The following is a 17,846-nucleotide window of genomic DNA, read 5'->3' on the forward strand; positions in this document are numbered from 1 at the left end:
AGTCACAGGGGAGAGCTTGCTTCTGACACTGGTGGCGTCTCTTACTCTCGAGTCTGTTCGCCCTGTCCCTTCAGGAGCACGTGCAAAAGGTCTTCCAGAAGCAAGAGGGCATGGAGGAGATGTTCCACCGGAGACAGGCCAGCCTGAAGAAGCTGGCGGCCAAGCAGATGCGGCCCGTGCAGCCCGTGGCCCCCCGGCCAGAGGCGCTCACGAAATCACCCTGCCCCTCTCCAGGTGTGTGCTGTCGCTGTCCTTCCAGGCCGTGGCGGGCCCTTGTGAATAAAGTGTTACTGGCACGTGCCCAGTGCGTGCTGTCTGCTAGCCATCATGGGGCTCTTTCTGGACTCGTCTGTCTCAGCCTGTCTGTCCTCGGTGCTGTTGCCGGAATAGTTCTCCGACCGCGGCCCAAAGCCCCCCGCAGCCCCAACTCCTCGTGGTCTCCTCCGAGGCCGAGCGAGTGGCCACGCCGTTCCCCAGAGCCCCTTCTGTGGCAGCCTCTGCCTGCTGTCCGCGTCGGGGCTTCGACAAGGAGGCCGTAAGGTGGTGAGACCCTGGAGAGCCGACTCCCGCCCATCGCCTCCACAGCATGCGTCTCCCATCGGAGGAGACCGTGCCCCTGGCCCAGGGGTTCCGGGTCCTGTGTGTACACAGCCTCGGCTCCATGTTCCCTCCCCGGCCTCCCACCTGCCTCCCTCTGCTCCGCGTTTCCTCGGCTTCCATGCCCCTCCTGGGCGAAGGGCTTGCTCCAGTTTCTGCAACAGTGCCAGGCGCTCCCAGCTCCCGGGTGCAGCCTTTCCCCTGCAGGCAGGAAGATACGAAGCGACACCTTCCTTCCTCCTTTCTTCCCAAACCAGGCAGCCGGAGAGGCTCTGAGAACAGTTCTGAGGGCAGCGGGCTCTGGAGAGGGCCCTACAGGAGGGCCAAGGTGAGGCCACTGTCCAGGCCGCACTCCCATGGTGGCTCTCCTTCTGGTCCAGTCCCGCCCCCCAGCTCCCTTGCCTGGCCCGTGCCGTGGGACCGTCCCTGCATGGGACCGCAGCTCCCTACCCAGCAGAAGTGAGGGTGGGTTCCTTGAAGTCAGGTCGTAGGGCCGCACCCTCTCGTGTCTGGACGCTGGAGGCAGCGCGTGTGGTTCTCTCCCCAGAGCGAGATGAGCGAGAGCCGGCCAGGCCGGAGCAGTTCGGCAGGGGATGAGGAGGAGAGCCTGGCCATCTTGCGGAGGTGAGTGCCTGGTCCGGGTACGGCACGTGCGACCTCTTAGATCTCAGCCTCTGGCCACAGGGGGTCTGAACATCGATGGGCCCAAGGGGGTGGGGTCTGTACATGTCCACCCCCATGTGGGTGTCACAAAGCGCATGTGGGCACGCGTGGGTCTGTCTGTCTGGTGAGACCACGTCCAGAGCCAAGACAGAGCTGGTTTTCCCTAGAAGAGTCTTTTGTCCCTGGTTCCTTAGGCAGAATTTTGGTGATTGAAATGGCCGGTCCCCCCGCCGCCCCCATTCAAGCCCCCAGTGGTGAGACCGTGTGGTTCACCGGAGACAGATGTGCAGCCGTGCTCACTGCCCTGACCCGCCCCTGGCTCCACTTTGCCGCACCACGGGCCGGTGCTGCTTCTCTCCTGACCCCTCCTCTTCCCCATGCATCCCGCCTTGGGGGGCTTCTCTCTGTGCCCTTCCAGCTCTAACACATCTCTGGCCACAGGCATGTGATGAACGAGCTCTTGGATACGGAACGGGTCTATGTGGAAGAGCTGCTCTGTGTCCTGGAGGTGAGCCTGCGTGGGGGACCGGCAGAGGCGCCCCCGAGAGCCTGTAGACTAGCTCACCCTACACAGAGAGCGTGAGAGGAGGACGGCAGCTTTACTCAGACGGTCCCAAGCTGGAAAGAACTCATCCATCAGTGGGACCAGGGACGAGGAGATGTGGTTGCCTCGGCACAGGGACCTGCTCCAGCAACAAGGAAGACAGCGTGGCTGACCTGGGACCGTGGCTGATCCCAGAGTGTGGCTGACCCAGGAGCAGGGCTGACCCTTGAGCGTGGCTGACTTTGGAGTGTGGCTGACTCTGGAACGTGGCTGACCCTAAGAGTGTGGCTGACCCCAGGAGTGTGGCTGTCCCGGGAGCGTGGCTGCGGGGGAGCGTGGCTGACACCAGGAGCGTGTTAGGAGCAGGGGTCAGACAGGACTGTGTGGGATTCCCTTGCAGGAACAGCTGAGCTGCCCCGTCTGTGTGGAGGAGCAGAGTAGAGGCCTCAGGGCTTGTAGGCACTGGAATGTTCTAGATCTTGGTCTGGGTGGTGGTTACAGGGGTGTAGACACTGAAATGATTCATCATGGAGTACACATAAAATTTTTCTCCTTTATACCAGTTATATGAGTGTCAAGAGGTTGAAAGGCAGAGGATGGAAGCCCTCACAACCCCTAAAAATGGCGCCGTCTGTAGTCACTCCTGTTTCTCTGTGCGGGTCTGGGTGGTCATCTCAGAAACGGTCCATGAATTCATCGTGGTGGATTCACTCTCTAAGTCCTGGGAGGCGTCCCCTACCTGCTGACTGTCCGCAGAGCCCATCACAGTCCACGGAGCCCGGCGTCCCTCCCAGCCTCTCCCCTCCTCCGCAGGGCTACGCTGCAGAACTCGAAAACCCGCTCATGGCGCACCTCGTGTCACCGGGTCTCCAGAACAAGAAGGACATTCTGTTTGGGAACATGGAGGAAATTTACCACTTTCATAACAGGTCAGGCCCCCCTCTGACCACGCCTGCCCAGTGGGGTCTGCCCCTGAGACCGCGCCCACAGGGAGCCCGCTGCACGCGGGCCCCGGGCCATGGCCTGCCGGTGGAGAGCATCCCTTCCTCCTCCCAGGGACAGGTGCTCAGGGGCTGCCGCAGGACAGCGGCTCAGCTGGGAGGCGCCTGCGGGCCGTTATAAGTGGACCGTCCTCCCGCTGGGCAGTAGCTGGGGCTTTGAGGACACAAGAGCACCCCCCACTCCTGTCGGGCAAGCAGTGGCCAGCCCCGCTCAGTGTGGCCCTCAGCATTTGGCCCTCTGGGGTGGCACCAAAATCACACCACTTGGCAAGGCCCATTTTGTCCCCAAGTTCGTCCTTGAGAAGGAGGCAATGGCAGACATTCCTGTCCTGCCTCTTCTCCCCTCACGAGCGCTGTCGGTGGTTGCCGTGGCTTTGGGGGAGGTACGAAGGGCCCTCCTGCAGCCGCCTACCCCTGGCTGCCCGTGGCAGTTTGCGTGAGCGTGTGGGAAAGGACGTGCGGAGGCAGACAGGATGCACGGTGGGGGAGGGGGGCAGTGGGACTGACAGTGAAGCCTCCTCTGGGCTTGTGGGGGTACTGGGGACTTCGGTCCGACCACATGCTTTTGGCCTGTCACCCACTTGCTCACAGGGGGGCACCCATCTGCTGCTGGACCCCTCGGACCCCTCTCTTCCCACGGAGGGGGCACAGGTCAGATGACCTCAGCTCGGGCCAGGCCACGGGCCTGGGCCGCTGGGGGCTCGAAGCCGCCGTGAGCTGAGCCCAGGCAGCCCCCACCGAGGTGGGACTGACCCCAGGCTCCCGGGCGGTGCGCACCTGCAGAGCTGGGTGGGTGTGGGCGGGTGCTCACAGCAGGCCCGGCTCCCACCCGCCTCCCTGTCCAGCTGGTAGAGAAGTAGCTGTCCTAACTCCTGTGTGGACACCAACGCCAGCGACCCGAAGGGACCCATGAAGGGGCCAGGTCTGCTTAAACCTGAGTTTGCCGCAGCAACTCCCGGGGAGCCCGGCTCACAGTCCCCGACTGTCCCGGGTCAGAAATAAGAGGAAATTGGGAAGTAGCATTATTTATCCGTGGCTGGTGTCTCCTCTGGCTCTTCATGTGACCTAAGGGGAACCTTCTCTGCCTAGGATATTCCTCAGGGAGCTGGAGAGCTACACGGACTGCCCGGAGCTGGTTGGGAGGTGCTTCCTGGAACGGGTATGTGTTGTCCTGACGTGCGCTGTGCCGGGCCATCCTTGTTAAAGTTTCCGCGGGACACAGTCATGACTTCAGACCCTGTCGCAGTCTCCTAACCCCTGGGGTCACCGAGTGCACGTGTCCCCGGGCTGCCTGAGACACGGTTTTCTCTGAGCCAGTCATGGGCTCAGAAGCACCGGAATCAGAACGTATCTGTCTTGACGGCTCATGTGCAGTGGAACGCAGCTGGACTTCTTGAGCTGGTGGCTGTGTCTGGTCTCGCCCTGGTCAGCAGCCCCCCAGCAAGCGGGCCTGGGACGGTCGCCTCCCCTTTCCCCTCTTTGACATGGCCGTCCAGCTCCTTCCGGGCTGGGAGAAGTGGAGGGAGCAGGACGGGGCTTTCCTCTCAGGCCCATCTCGGTGCCCTGTGCGCGGAGCGGCAGGGAGTGTGTGGCCAAGCTGCTCATTTTCACGACACAGTGACACAGAGGCCCAGACACATCCGCGTGGCGTGGGGCCGAGCGCAGAGGAAGGAGGAGGGGCCTGTCGCTGCCCTGCGTCTGGCCGCTGCTCAGCTGCTCACTGCAGTTTGGGAGTTGGGGGAGGGGTCACGCTGGAGGTCACTGCTTCTCAAAGTGGGGGCCCCGGCCAGCAGCATCGGCATCCTGGGGCCTTACCGGAGACGCAGGTTCCCAGGCCCGGCCCACGCCTGCCAGGTCCGAGCCTCCGGGGGGTTCTGCGTGTCACCAAGCCCGCGGGCAACTCCGCGCACACGCGGTGGAGCCCCAAGCCCTGCAGGGTCTTTCTGTAGAAATTAGCAACTGTACGTGGTTGGTCACGCTCACGGCAAAACGCCAGTGGCGTGGTGCTGATCTGCGGAGAGGAGGGGACGGACGCAGCCCCGTCGTGAACCCTGTGGGCTTGTGGCGCGGCACGGGAGACGGTGGAGGGGGCAGGGTGTGCCCTGTGACACGCGCTGTCCCCGGGTCAGATGGAGGAGTTCCAGATCTACGAGAAGTATTGCCAGAACAAGCCGCGCTCCGAGAGCCTGTGGAGACAGTGCTCCGACAGCCCGTTCTTCCAGGTGTGCTGGGGCCTCCCCGGGGGCACGGGTCCCCCTCGCCAGCGCACTCTCGCTCCGGGACCCAGTCGGTCTCACCGGGCGGGCTCTGGGCTTGCAGGAATGCCAGCGGAAGCTGGACCACAAGCTCAGTCTGGACTCCTACCTGCTGAAGCCGGTCCAGAGAATCACCAAGTACCAGCTGCTACTGAAGGTGGGCTGCTCGCCCCCGCCTACGCTCCCACCCCTGCTCCCACCCCTGCTGACCTCCCCCCACCCGCTGTGCCCTACCGGCCTTGTCCCCGCTCTCTGCCTGTGGCCTCCTTAGCCTCCCTGAGTGCCACAGTCGCAGCACAGCCTCTTCCCCGCCCTGCGAGGGCCCTGGCTCTTTGCAGGCCTTTGTGGTGCACCTGCTGTGCGCCGGCCGCTGTCGGGGGTCACGGGACCCAGAGGTGAACAGTCAGGCTGACCCTGTCCCGTGGAGCATGGGCTCCAGGTGTGCCCACACACACCCCACTGCGCCCCACATGTGGTCCTCCCCACGAGGCCAGCTATGTCCAGTGGCCTCGTCGGGTCTGAGTACACACGCCGGGGGACGCATAGACGCCTTTAGCCATCACGGGTCTGGGGGTGTTGTGTGGAAAGGAAGGAGTGGCAGGTCTAGGAGAGGGAGACGTGGGGAGACCCGGCCGAGCGCCTGGCTGGGGCGTCCCTGTCTGCAGCACCATTGGGACAGGCAGGGCGCGGGGGGTGGCTCCTGGGCCTCCCCGGCCACGCAGGGAGCCACACTCCACGTCCCGAGGGTCCACGCGGGGCCGGAGTGGGAGTCCCGTGTTCCTGTGGTGTGTGACGGCCCCCGCGTCCCCCAGGAGATGCTGAAATACAGCAGGAGCTGCGCGGGGGCCGAGCACTTGCAGGAGGCCCTGAGCTCCATCCTGGGCATCCTCAAGGCCGTCAACGACTCCATGCACCTGATCGCCATCACTGGCTACGACGTAAGGGCCTCCGTGTGCCGCCACCGGGCTGGGGACTGTGCGGAGCTGTGCCGCAGCTCCCTGTGCATGTGCGTCCCTGTGGGCTGGCAAGAGCCCGGTTCTGATGGGTGTCTGGGGCAACTTGGGGCGAACGGACCCCCAGCTTGGGGTGTGCCCCCGAACCCAGGGCACTGGGGAGACTTCAGCCCGCCGAGCTGCACGTCCGCTCGGGAGCCCCAAGGGCGTTGGACTCAGGGCTGGTCTGGTTTCGCTGCCACTTGTGGGTTGGGGACAGGGGACACGCGGGTGTGAAGGGCAGACTCTGTTTTCCCTGGTGTCCCCGAATTAGGTCAGGTCACTCATTTTGTTGCCTCTCTTGTCCACTTGCGCTCACCCTGTTTTTTTAATGTAACAGGCTTTATTTTTAGAGCTGTGTTGGGTTTGCAGCAGAATAAGGGAAGGCACGAGGACATCCCACATGCCCCTGTGCCCCCACGCACAGCCCCCCATGTCCCCACACCCAGCAGGTGGGCCTTCGTCACAGGGATGAGCCTTCGCTGGCCCACAATCCCCACCCAGGCCTAGGGTGTGCCTCCGGTGGGTTTGGACAGATGCTGAAGGCCCTGTACCCACGGGCACAGGCTCGGAAAGAGGAGTTTCACTGCCGGAGGACCCCGTGTCCGCCCTTTGCCCCTCCCCCAGCCCCCAGCCACCCCCGACCCCTCACCCACCTCCACGGTTCTGCCTTTCCCCAAGTGTCAGTAGCGGGGTCCCACCGGACGCAGCCCTCCGAGGCGGGCGCGTCTCCTCGGCTGCGGGCGTATAAAGCCCCACGTTCGTTCCGGGCGCAGGGGAACCTGAGCGAGCTGGGGAAGCTGCTGATGCAAGGCTCCTTCAGCGTCTGGACAGACCACAAGAAGGGCCACTCCAAGGTGAAGGACCTGGCCAGGTTCAAGCCCATGCAGCGGCACCTCTTCCTGCACGAGAAGGCCGTGCTGTTCTGTAAGAAGAGGGAGGAGAGCGGGGAGGGGTACGAGAAGGCGCCTTCCTACAGCTACAAGCAGTCCCTGAACGTGAGTGAGGCTCCAGCCGCTGCGGCCGCGCCGCCCGTGACTTTGGGGGTGGGGGTTCGGGACCCCCACATCCTTGGCCCCCACCCTGAGCCATTCCCTGCGTCCGCACGACGCACTGACCCCTTCCAACGATGGGAGGGCGCGCTCCCATCCCGCACACGACCAACGTCTGTCCCCTGCTCGTGCGGTCAGATGGCGGCCGTCGGCATCACGGAGAACGTGAAGGGCGACGTGAGGAAGTTTGAGATCTGGTACAACGCCAGAGAGGAGGTGTACATTATACAGGTAGGGCCCCACCTTCTCCAGGGCCATGCGTTGGGGACGTGTCGGCCTCTCTGGTGGGGGCAGGTGTCTGGAAGCTTCCGTGGAGCTTTATCTCCCAGAGGCTGTGCAGGGGCGCTGCCCTGAGCCGGACCCAGGAGAAAGCATGGGGGACCCACAGTTAGGGTGCATGACAGGCATGCCCAGGGACATGGGCTCGGGGGTTGCGACTAGCCTGGCCCGTGTTATACACATGACCGCCTTGTCCTGGTCCTTCCAGCCCCCGCCGTGCCGGTGAGAGCAGGGGGTGCTAGGGCTGTGAGAGCTCCCTGAGCCCATGTGACCCCCCCGTCCCTGGGCCCTGGGTTGGGGTTGGCCAGCACACGGGACAGGCCCCTTCCAGTAGCCCCCCACGGTCAGACGTGGGATGCGGTGGCCGTGGCAGCCTGTCCTGGCGCACATACCAGCACGGCAGCCCACGGTGATGGCACCCGGCTCCAGCTCGGGCACTGGCCCCCGGGAGCTGCGGGGGTGGCGGCCGGCGCTCTGGCTTTCCACAGGCCCCGTCTCCAGAGCCCGGCTGTCTCTGCCCTCTGGCCACATGCCTGTGCCGAGGCAGGCCCCGGCCCACCCCTCTTGAGATTAAAGTCCACTTCAGAGTGTCAGGCGCCCGTCTTCCTTGTCACAAAACGATGCCACGGGCCACTTCTGGAGAAGCATGCTTGCAGGGGGCGGTCAATGCCCCAAGTGTTCACCAAGTCAGATGCCAGCGAGGCTGTGAAGTGGGGAGGCCGGGCAGTTGGCCCATCACCTGCGTGGCCCACAGGCCCTCCCGTCATGCCGTGCCTGTGCCACGGTCCTGAGGCAAGGGGACCGCCCACCGCCCCCTCCTCTCTCCGGGGCAGTGGCCCCGCTGTCCACTCCCGGGGTGGTCTGTAGGAACTTTGAGAGTCAAAGGCAGAGCAGTGTCTTTGGGGAATGTGCGTCCTCACGTCCTGACCTTCCTTCCGGCGCAGGCACCGACCCCTGAAGTCAAGGCTGCGTGGGTGAGCGAGATCCGCAGAGTGCTGACCAGCCAGCTGCAAGCCTGCAGAGGTAGCGGCCGCGGCGGCCCTGGCCGGGCTCCGGTGCACTTCTTTGCACGGCCAAGGCAACCCCCACACCCGGGGCTCCCGGCGGGGCTGCAGCCTCACGGGTGAAGTCGGTCACGCACTTCTGTGTCCCTCCCTGCAGAAGCCAGCCAGCACCGTGCGCTGGAGCAGTCCCAGAGCCTGCCTCTGCCCGCGCCGCCCAGCTCCAGGTGAGGGGCCGCGCTGTTCGGCACAGCGGTCTGCACACACCGCTGCGTTCACGCGGCTGGTGACCCAAACCTCCTCCAGGGGGTTCGGGTCACTCTGGGTTTGCCTGCAGGCCCCGGAGTGTCCTCTGGCCTTGTGTGCTGGGGGTCCGTCCCCGCGGGCCAGCCTCAGGGACGGGGTCTCCGGCCCCACCGCGGGTGCAGGCCGGCCCCTGCCGTCTCTGTTTTCCGACTGTGGGTTGTTTCCTGGTACGGTCAGCGCAGCACGTGCTGCTGGGGAAGGTGACAGCCACCATGCTTCCATGATGGTGGCGCCTCAGATGAGGACCTGGACGTGTGGGGCTGAGGTGCAGAGCCATGCCGGACGCACCGGCCTCGCGCCAGCTCACCAGCCTTCCCTGCCCTTGGCTTTCCTTTGTCACTGCACGCCTTCCGAGCGGCTCCGTGACTCTGCTTCTCCCGTTTCTCCCATAAGCCACCTGTGATGGCTGGTGGGAGAGGACAGAGGCCAAACACATACTCCACCCAACGATGGTTTGAAAAGAGAAAGTCCGTCCTCCCCAACTCAGAGAACTGCCTCCTTGCTCACACCCCACGTGTTTGTTTGCTCTTGTTGGGTCCTGCTCCGGGGAACCCAGAGGGGCTGAAGGGCCCGACGGGAGCCCAGGGCAGCCCGAGCCTCGGAGCCTCAGGAGGGGCTTGGAAAACCGACCTGCAACATTCTGCTTCTGTTTCTGGCGCATGTGTGACGTCATTAGTCCTTCGAAAGGGACCACGAGAAACGTCAAGAAGTTGGAGGAAAGGAAGACCGACCCCCTGAGCCTGGAAGGCTACGTGAGCCCCACGTCGCTGCCGAAGCCGCCGGAGAAGGGCCGAGGTGGGTGTCCGCGCCGCGAGCCGCGAGCCGGCATGTCCAGGACACATACCACTGCCCGCAGGGCTGGGACAGCGGCCCACACGGCCACCCCACACCGCCCTCTCTCTCCCTGCGTAGATGACTCGGTGCCCAGCTCCACCTCTGAAAGCTCCGCGCTTTCCAGAAAGCGCTTTACCCTGCAGGGCTTTGCTAACCTCAAGGGTCAGAAAGGTAAAAGGCGTCTGCCTGAAACCCGTGCTGTGGCCGTGTCGCTCACCGTGGTGGCGTGTCTGTCATCCATTCGTGTCGTGCTCATCCGGGGGCGGCCGCGGCGTCTCCCAGTGGACCGCGCGTCCTGACCAGCGCTGCGTGTCTGTGTCCGTGGCGCACGCGGCCCGAGCGCTCTCTGCGGGGCCTCGGGTAGGAGAGGGTGGAAGCCCTTTTCCTCAGTCAGGAACGGCACCTCCCGCGGCCCGCCCCTTTCCGGCCCCGCCCTGCTCGTCCCAGCGGGGTCACCTTCTGCACCCCGCTCCTGCTGCTGTCACCCGTCTCTGAGGGGTGGCCGCTGGCGCACGGGGGGCACAGGGGGTCCCTTGCGTGGACACGTCCGAGAGCTGGCGGCCTTCCGCAGCGGCGTGGCGCTGAGCTGTGCGGAGGGCTCTGTTCGTGCTTTTGTTGTGATTTATAAAATAGTGCTAAGTTGGCCTCAAACTTCTTTCAAAAAAGGAGGGACACATTCAGGCGCTAATCTTGCTGATAGCAAGCGGCCCCCCGCATGTGCCTCCCTGCCGAGTTCAGAAACGCCCCTCCCCGCGGCCCCAGAGGGCCGTCCACTCGCCTCCTCTGCGGCAGGGCCTCTCCCGTCCCCCGCATGAGGGACCCCCCCCCCCGCCGCCCCCAGCTTCGTTCGGTTCACAGGAAGCTACGCTCGCCCCACCCGGACGAACCCGCAGGGCGCCCGCGTCCCATCCCAGCATGAGCACCGCTCCCCGCGCCCCCCACGCCCACACGCAGCCCCTCACACACTCTCTCTGCATTTGTCCCTCTTCCTCCCCCTGCAGCGTCTCCTACCAGCCCCGACAAAAAAGCTAAGCGACACGAAGTGAAGAGCGACCCCACGCCTTTTGGTGTACGAGGTAGAGTGGCCCCACATCCTGGATGTAGCCGGACCTCCCTGTGCCCTTCTGGTTAGGGACACTGTCTCACCCTCATTCATCACTGGTGACACAGAACAAGACAGGTCCTCCGGGCAGGAGCAAATTCACTGCTTTCTCCAAAAGCATAACGTCCCGGTGACAGGTTCCGTGATGACGGTTCTCGGGTTCTCAGGTTCCCAGTCGCACTCCCACCGGGTCTGCCCAGAACCTGCAGACCCAGCCAGGCCTGCCTGGCCAGCACGCCGGTTGGGCTCGGCCGTTACCGCCGTCGTGCCAGCTATGGGGCATCCCGTCCTCGGGCCCCTGCCGCGCCGGCCTCTCCCCTACGTCACCAGTTGTCCCAGGCTTCTCAGTGGAAACACAGAACCGAGCCGCCAACAGCCTCCTGCTGGCCCCCATGTCGTGGGAGGACGATGGGCTGCACACGCTTGTGCGGACAGGTGGGGCCGAGCTCCATACCAGAACTTGGGCTGCTAGTTTTTGCTCCCTCTTATCACAAGGGTAAAGCATGTCCCCCCAAAACCCAAAGACCCTCCCGCCGGCCCAGGCTGAGGGTCTGAAGTTTGCAGTGAGAGATTAACAAAGTGAATTTACCAACAATTATGAAGGTTCCCAACATGCCCCCAGGACCCCCCAGGGGTCACCCAGCACACTCGGCCTCGAGCACGAATTTGTGTGCCCGGGACCCAGATGGCAGCTCTGTGCCTGCCCCCACATCACAGCTCGGAGGCTGGCGGCTTCCCACAGCCCACACATGGGTGGGCAGTGCCCGGGGGCCATCTCTGAGATCCCAGGGACTGGGACAGGGCTCACTTCTCCGTTGATGGCCTCATTTTCTACTTAAGTCCTGGAGATGTCAGAGCATTCCCCTGGCTGACTTCCCTCGTGCAGAAGCTGGTGAAAGGGCTTGAGCCTGCCGGTGGCCGGTTGCCCGCGGTTCCTACCGCCTTTCAGCCAAGTTATGTCTTCTCACCTGAGACAGGAAGAGGAGGCGGCTTCATAAGGTCACCAAAGATGTGACCCCCGCCACCAGTCCCCCTTCCCTCCACTCCCCTTACAGTGAGCCGCGGGTGTCCTGGGCGCTCTCGCAAATGCTTACATGCTTGCTGCCCGAGAAGCTTCATCTGCCCATCACTTTCCTCGGTGTCAACGTCAGGAACTATCTTGGAGAGAATAGAGGGGACTGCGTTCATGGTCACGTTAACATAATGTCCCACAAACTTGCCAACGTGTGCGTAGGTCCAGGGGTGCCGTCCGGGTCCTGGACATGGGTCTCCTCGACCCCCATCAGTGCCTTGGGTGTGTTGGGCATCAGTACCTCCCTAATGCCCCGGTCACAAGGTTTTAAAGCAGAGATGTGGCTCAAGGCTGGTAGGGAACCTTCCCCCAGACACTCTGGGGCTGAGGGATCCCTGCGGGCCACCCCCTCAACTCTGCGCCTACAAAACCCTCCATTCTCTGCGGCACCCAAGGGCAGTGGAGGGAGTGTCCTGTCACTTGTGCAGTCCGTGGGTCACATGGCCGTCCCACCTGTAGGAGTCTCCCTGCAGAACAGTCTGCCTTTCTGTGCCCACTGTCCTCAGACACGTGTTTGTCCTCCGTTGCCAGGAGCCCCGCGTCCGGCGGTGGGCTGAAGCAGGAGACCCCCAGCCAGGCTGCCTGGCACCAGGACCCCCAGGCTCCCCTGCACACTGTGCACACCCCCAGACGAGCCAGGCACACATGGCTGGGTGGTTTGCAGCGGGAAACCCCAGTGCCCCATTCCCGCACGGATGCCAGCCCCCTGCCATTCGACCCGCAGCCCAGCCCTGAGAAGGCCAGGCTCAGGGGCTCTCTGGCGCCAGGCCTGCTGCTGTGGCATGGGGTCCCGGGACACCAGGGGCCTCTGTTTCTCCCACACTCTCCTTCCAGGCCCAGCTCTGCTGGCTGACGGGGAGCTCCAGGGCCCAGCTCCCCTCTACGGGAGGTAAGACTCCTAATGTCCCTTTAGCAGAAGCGTCTCATGGCCAACTGGAAACACCACAGGCCTCAGGGACGGGCCTGTCCGGCCACTTGTGCCTGTGCACCCCTGCCTCACAGAGGGGAGCGAGCCCTTGTCCTCAGGGAAAGCACGCTTCCTGCCAGGCCACATGGGATCTGGAACTGGCACGCCAAGCCCACAGCCAGCGCGCCGTCTTCCCTCTTGGACCCGCTGGCCTCCTGCCACTGTGCCACCAACCCAGGCTGTGTCCGTGGTCCTCAGGCCCCAGAAGGGGCTCCCGCCTGCCACTTTACTGTGGGCCGTTACTGTGTTCAGAACTGGAAAGCCATCGTCTCCAGTCTCCCCTCAACTTGCTCACTTTCTCCCTGACATTTCTCGCACATGGGAAATGCGGGTGTCGGTCTCTGGGGCTGCACGGCGGGGCAAACCCTGATGAGGGGTACGTGCGCGTGTCAGGAAGTCCCTGGGGAGTTCTCCCCCCACATGCTGGCCCAGCCGCGCTCTGTGGCCAGAGCTCGTGCCAGGGGCCTAGGAGGGAATCCCAGCCTCGCGGAGGCGTGACTCGCGTCTGTGTGCGGCACCTGCTGGCCGGTCCAGAGAGGGTCACAGCACCCTGACCTCATGCAGGACCTGCGCTGCGCCCTCTGCAGCTGGTCAGGAGTGGGCCTTCAGGCAGTCTGAAGGGTGTCGCAGGCTCCAGGTGCAAACTGCTGACTCCTTTCCTTTGCTGGTGTTTGCTCCAGCATGGATGGATTGTGGCATCTCCAGCTGGTGGCCCTTCAGGCTGTGTGCCCCAGGTCCACAGGCAGGGGCGCCATGGCAGAGCTTGGGATCACCTCCCCGAGAGGCTGGGCTCGTTGCTTCCCCTGGGCTGGCCGGGCGACAGAAGGAGGTGCTCTGGGCCCTGTCTCCCCGGACAAGGACAGCTGAGACACACGTGTTGGCAGTCATTCCTGGAGTCCGCCGTGGTGCCAGCTCCTGGGGAGGGGGCAGACCCCTCCAGGTGCACGGGAGGGGGTCGCGGGAACTGTGCAGACCCCCTTCAGGCAGGCTTGTGTTGGAAGGTGGCCCTCACTGGAGTCTGTGCTCTCTCAGGTTGGAACAAAACCTCTCAGCTCTCAGAAGCCCCTGAGGACGACGGCTGGTCCAGTGCTGAAGAGCTGATTAATTCCTCGGACGCAGAAGAGGAAGGCAGAGTGGGCCCCAGGAAGCTGGTAATCTTGGGGCCCCTGGGCCGTCAGCCCGGCACCGGGGCCCTGGGTGGGAGAGCTCCAGAGCGTGACCGCGGTGCCATGGCTTCCATGGCTGCTGGGTGGGGGGACTCTTGGCCACCAGGGCTCGCTGTGGCTATGTGCCCACCCTCCTCCTGCACCGCCAGACCCTGGCAGAAGGGCTTCCCTGCAGGGTGAACAGTGCACACACCTGATCTGCTCTCCAGAGAAGGGGAATGCCCTTGGGAGCCTCTGCAACACTGTGCACACGGCTCTCCCGTGCTTTTTAGAGAACTCAGCTGAACAAGGGCGGATCCTGGTTCTCCACAGGCCCTTTCTTTCCCACAAGTGGCAAGGGGAAGCCGTTTATGTGTGAATCATCAGAGTCAGGGTCACACCAACAGACAGTACACACTTAGCGCTGCCCTGGGCCACGCCCCAGCGCTCCACATGGCAGAGCTTTGTCCACGTGAACAGGTTGAGTGTACATTGTGTTCCAGGCAGTCTAGACACCAAACACAGAGCAGAGGACAAATACATAAGTGTCCACTCTCACAGGGAGGCAAAGGAAAAGGTGGTAAAATACAGGGCATGTGAGGTGAGCATGGCTGCCGTTCACATGGGAGCCAAGGAAGAGGGAGCGGCACATGCAAATGTCCTGGGGCTGAGGGATGCCTTTGGAGTGTTTGAGACCGGCTGGAGTAGGTGGTGCTGCCGTGAGGCGGGATCACCAGGTGTGAGTCAGGGGCACTTTGGAATTTAGTTGGGTTTTTAACATGGTCGCAGTAAGAGACTTGACATATCCTATGACCGGTTCTTCCCCATTTAAGGTGACAGTTCCATCAGAAGCCCCACAAACAGCAGGGCCCTCATGAAATGCTCGTGTTCCTTCTCCTGTTTTTGGGTGCTGGACGCCCACCTAGGCCCCGGCCTGCGGCAGACAGCCATGTACCCTTGCTCAGTGTGGGGGCCGCAGACTGTGCTGTTTGACCTGCTGTGTCCTCTGACCCCAGGTTCCAGGAAAGTACACGGTCGTGCTGGGCGACGAGAAGGGAAGCCCCGACGCGTTTGCTGTGAGAAGTGGGGACGTGGTGGAGGTGGTACAGGAGGGTGACGAGGGCCTTTGGTAAGATGTCTGCGAGGGGCAGGGAAGGGGTCGGGCCCAAGACCCCCCAGGGCAGGTGTGGGGCACACAGCTGGAGCCCTGACCGGCCCACGCCTTCTCAGGTATGTCAGGAACCTGACCTCCAGCAAGGAAAGCTGGGTGCCGGCCAACAGCCTGGCCTCGCTCCTCTGCACATCCGGCTCAGCTCAGTGCCTGAGCAGCTCAGGTAAGACCCCTGCCCCGTGCGGGCCGCGCCCCGAGCCCGCGGGTGTTCACAGCCATGCGCGGGAGCATGCAGGTTCAAAGCCGCAGCCGTTCTCGCCTGGTTTTCCTGCAGAGTCCAGTGCGGGGTCCACCCTGCTGAGTGCCTCCTCCAGCTGCGGCGAGAGCTGTGGGGTCCCCCTCTCAGAGCTCCAGGGGTAGCGCTGGGCCGTGCAGGACAGCAGCCTGCGAGCCTCTAAGTTTTCCTTTGCTTGGGCTTGCTTAGTTTGGTGAGGGGACGGTGCTCTAAGACCCTGGGGAATGAGGACCCTGCCAAGACCCCACTGAGGAGCCGCCCGCTGCCCATGGAGCTCTGAGGTGCAGATGCAGTGGCTGCAGAGAGAAGGTTCTGGAAGTCTGCCCTCCGGCCTCCACACCAGGACCAGCCCCGAAGATGGTGCAGAAGCCAGGTGCATGGGAAGACCAAAGTGCACCGAGCTTTCCAGGAAAACCAGGACGGACGGAGGGCGCCAGGCCGCCGCCAAGAGCCAGTCCTGGCCGCTCGGTGTGGTCCCGGCGTTGCTGGTCCGGTGCCTCCTGCAGGAGCAAGTGTGTTGTGGGAGAGAGGAGTCCACTGACCCAGCAGCTTGGTGGGGTGACTGTTTTGTCTTTTACAAGTTTTTTTTAAAGCAGGGATTAATTCCATGGCCATTTTTTGTGGTACTCTGGCCGCTAATCTTTACCAAGAATCACTGTGTTTACATGAAATGACAATTTGATACTGTATTTGATATAAAAGTATTTTCTGTTACCGGAGTTTACAGGACAGCACGTTGTTCGTACTGCTGGGAGATCTGGGGCTCTCAGGGGGACCGGAGCCCCCCCAAACCCACCTGGGAGCGGGCCCCTGGTAAAATCCAGCAGTGTTTCTACAAACAGCAGTGGAAACCACGGAGATGCCCTTATCTGTGTAAGTTAATTTTCAAAAGAAAATTTAAACTCTAAGTTAAAATATTTAGCTTCTTTTTTACCAAAAAAAAATGGGGAACTTGATTTTTTTAACTAGCTTCACAGAATTGGGATTTTTTATTGTTTTTAAAGAATCAGTGAAGTGTGGTTTTGCTGGGTACTGTGTGAAGCAGTCCCCACACGGGCCTTGGGGAAACCGCAAGCCTCTGCCGACCTCCGCGGCCACCGCCTGCGCTCGGTCAACCCCCTGAACTCAGAAACGCAAGGAGTCCGTTACCGAAACCGAGGCAGGACCGAAAGAAAACACTTCTGTTTCACATTTTTGTTTCAGAAACAAATTCTGTTCTTTGGAAACACGGTCTGAATCTGCCGGGGGCGGACAGTTTTCTATGTGTGCGTGTGTGGGTGTGTACATAGGGGTCCCGTGTCAGGGACACGCTGGAAACTGTCGCTCACAACCCTCCTGAGCCCCGCGCCCGCCGCCCGCGAGGCCCCTGGTGGCCGTCCTCCATGTGTCTCTGCGGACTTCCTCGGCGTCTAGGCGTGGGACGGGCCGTGTCTGACGGTTTCCTCCGTGGGCTGCTCAGCCGGAGCCCCCCACCGCCCCGGCCACCTTGGCGGCATCACCACGCTGGGGTCCTCTCTTCGTTAAGGCACTTTAAAACCTCCTGTTCCCGTCACTGCTTCTTGTATCATTCCAGGTCTTTTTTTTTTTTTTTTTCCTGCTGATGTAAGTGAAATCTAAAAGTCAGAGTTCTTTATTGTATGGACGGAGTTTGAATAAATATCAGCCCCTCTCGCGGTCTGCCTTCGTCTGTAAAAGCACAGAACTCCGCCCGCCCCACGCACATCGAGCTCACACTGGTCCACGCAGCACCGCGAGCTCCCACGGGAAACGTGGCCGGCCGTGAGCATGACCCAGACGGTGACCCACACGCTGCATTTTGTCAAGAAATGATGGAAATAACATGCATATTGTGTTGACCATGTAAAGGTAACAGAGGAAAGGGGAAATCACCGTTTTGGAACGAGAGTCCAAGTGGTGACTTCTGAGCCAGGCAGGGTCCGGGTGGGGGGGATGGGGGGAAGGGAAGCGTGACCCACAGCAAGGAACACGGAGGCCAGTCCACACTGCGCTCACCCACACACCAGAATCTTGCTACGCCAGCCTGTTCGGAGGGGATCAGATCAGATGCAATGGATAATTGCTAAGAGGCGCAGTACAACCGAATCACTCACGGGTTGGGAGTAGAGACCAGAGCAGAGATGTCGCAAGCACTGACCCCCCCCCAGGAGCCCCTCCTCAGACCCACGGGCCAGGCGCCAGTCTAAGACCCAACCCTGTGCTGTCGTGGGCCTGCCTCCCTCAATGGACCGTGTGGCCATGAGCGAAGGGTGCAGACAGGGTCCTGCTCCCCGAGCCCAGCCCTCTGGTGCCAGACAGCACACGGGGCTGCGCGAACCGCCCTTCTCCCGCTGGCCGCCCCGTTCTGCCTCCGCTTGCCACGCGGGCCAGGGTAGAACGGATATTTGCCTGCACTTGACTGTCTTTCACGGACCGAAGGCCCCCCCCCGCTGCCCTCTGCTGTCGCGAACCCCCCGGAGGACCAGCCATGGGCTTGAGGGCTCCAGTGTGTGTCCCAAATCCACACTGGCAGGTGCTGTCCATGAAAACCTGTTCCCCACAGCTCTGGGCAGTCGGAGAAGGAGCGTCTCTTTCCTGCCTCTCCCGGCTGGTCGGCCCGAGTCCATAGTCGG

General features: G+C 62.7%; 1 protein-coding gene across 1 annotated transcript in view; it reads left to right on the top strand.

The window, feature by feature from the left end:
• LOC111147046 (MCF.2 cell line derived transforming sequence like) overlaps positions 1-15,341 on the top strand; it is a 127,089-nt gene extending 111,748 nt beyond the window's left edge. The window contains exons 14-33 of the mRNA XM_022502910.1: positions 75-234; positions 855-925; positions 1,145-1,221; positions 1,702-1,768; positions 2,618-2,733; positions 3,895-3,964; positions 4,935-5,027; positions 5,125-5,217; positions 5,873-5,998; positions 6,829-7,050; positions 7,243-7,335; positions 8,328-8,406; positions 8,545-8,611; positions 9,367-9,485; positions 9,603-9,695; positions 10,526-10,600; positions 13,698-13,816; positions 14,827-14,939; positions 15,041-15,144; positions 15,256-15,341. Coding sequence (XP_022358618.1) covers positions 75-234; positions 855-925; positions 1,145-1,221; positions 1,702-1,768; positions 2,618-2,733; positions 3,895-3,964; positions 4,935-5,027; positions 5,125-5,217; positions 5,873-5,998; positions 6,829-7,050; positions 7,243-7,335; positions 8,328-8,406; positions 8,545-8,611; positions 9,367-9,485; positions 9,603-9,695; positions 10,526-10,600; positions 13,698-13,816; positions 14,827-14,939; positions 15,041-15,144; positions 15,256-15,341 — 2,043 coding nt within the window. The remainder of the gene's footprint in view (positions 1-74; positions 235-854; positions 926-1,144; positions 1,222-1,701; positions 1,769-2,617; positions 2,734-3,894; positions 3,965-4,934; positions 5,028-5,124; positions 5,218-5,872; positions 5,999-6,828; positions 7,051-7,242; positions 7,336-8,327; positions 8,407-8,544; positions 8,612-9,366; positions 9,486-9,602; positions 9,696-10,525; positions 10,601-13,697; positions 13,817-14,826; positions 14,940-15,040; positions 15,145-15,255) is intronic.
• The last annotated feature ends 2,505 nt before the right edge of the window (positions 15,342-17,846 follow it).

Source organism: Enhydra lutris, unplaced genomic scaffold (assembly GCF_002288905.1).
Source record: "Enhydra lutris kenyoni isolate GAN:26980312 unplaced genomic scaffold, ASM228890v2 scaffoldscaffold15, whole genome shotgun sequence".
NCBI lineage: Eukaryota > Metazoa > Chordata > Mammalia > Carnivora > Mustelidae > Enhydra > Enhydra lutris.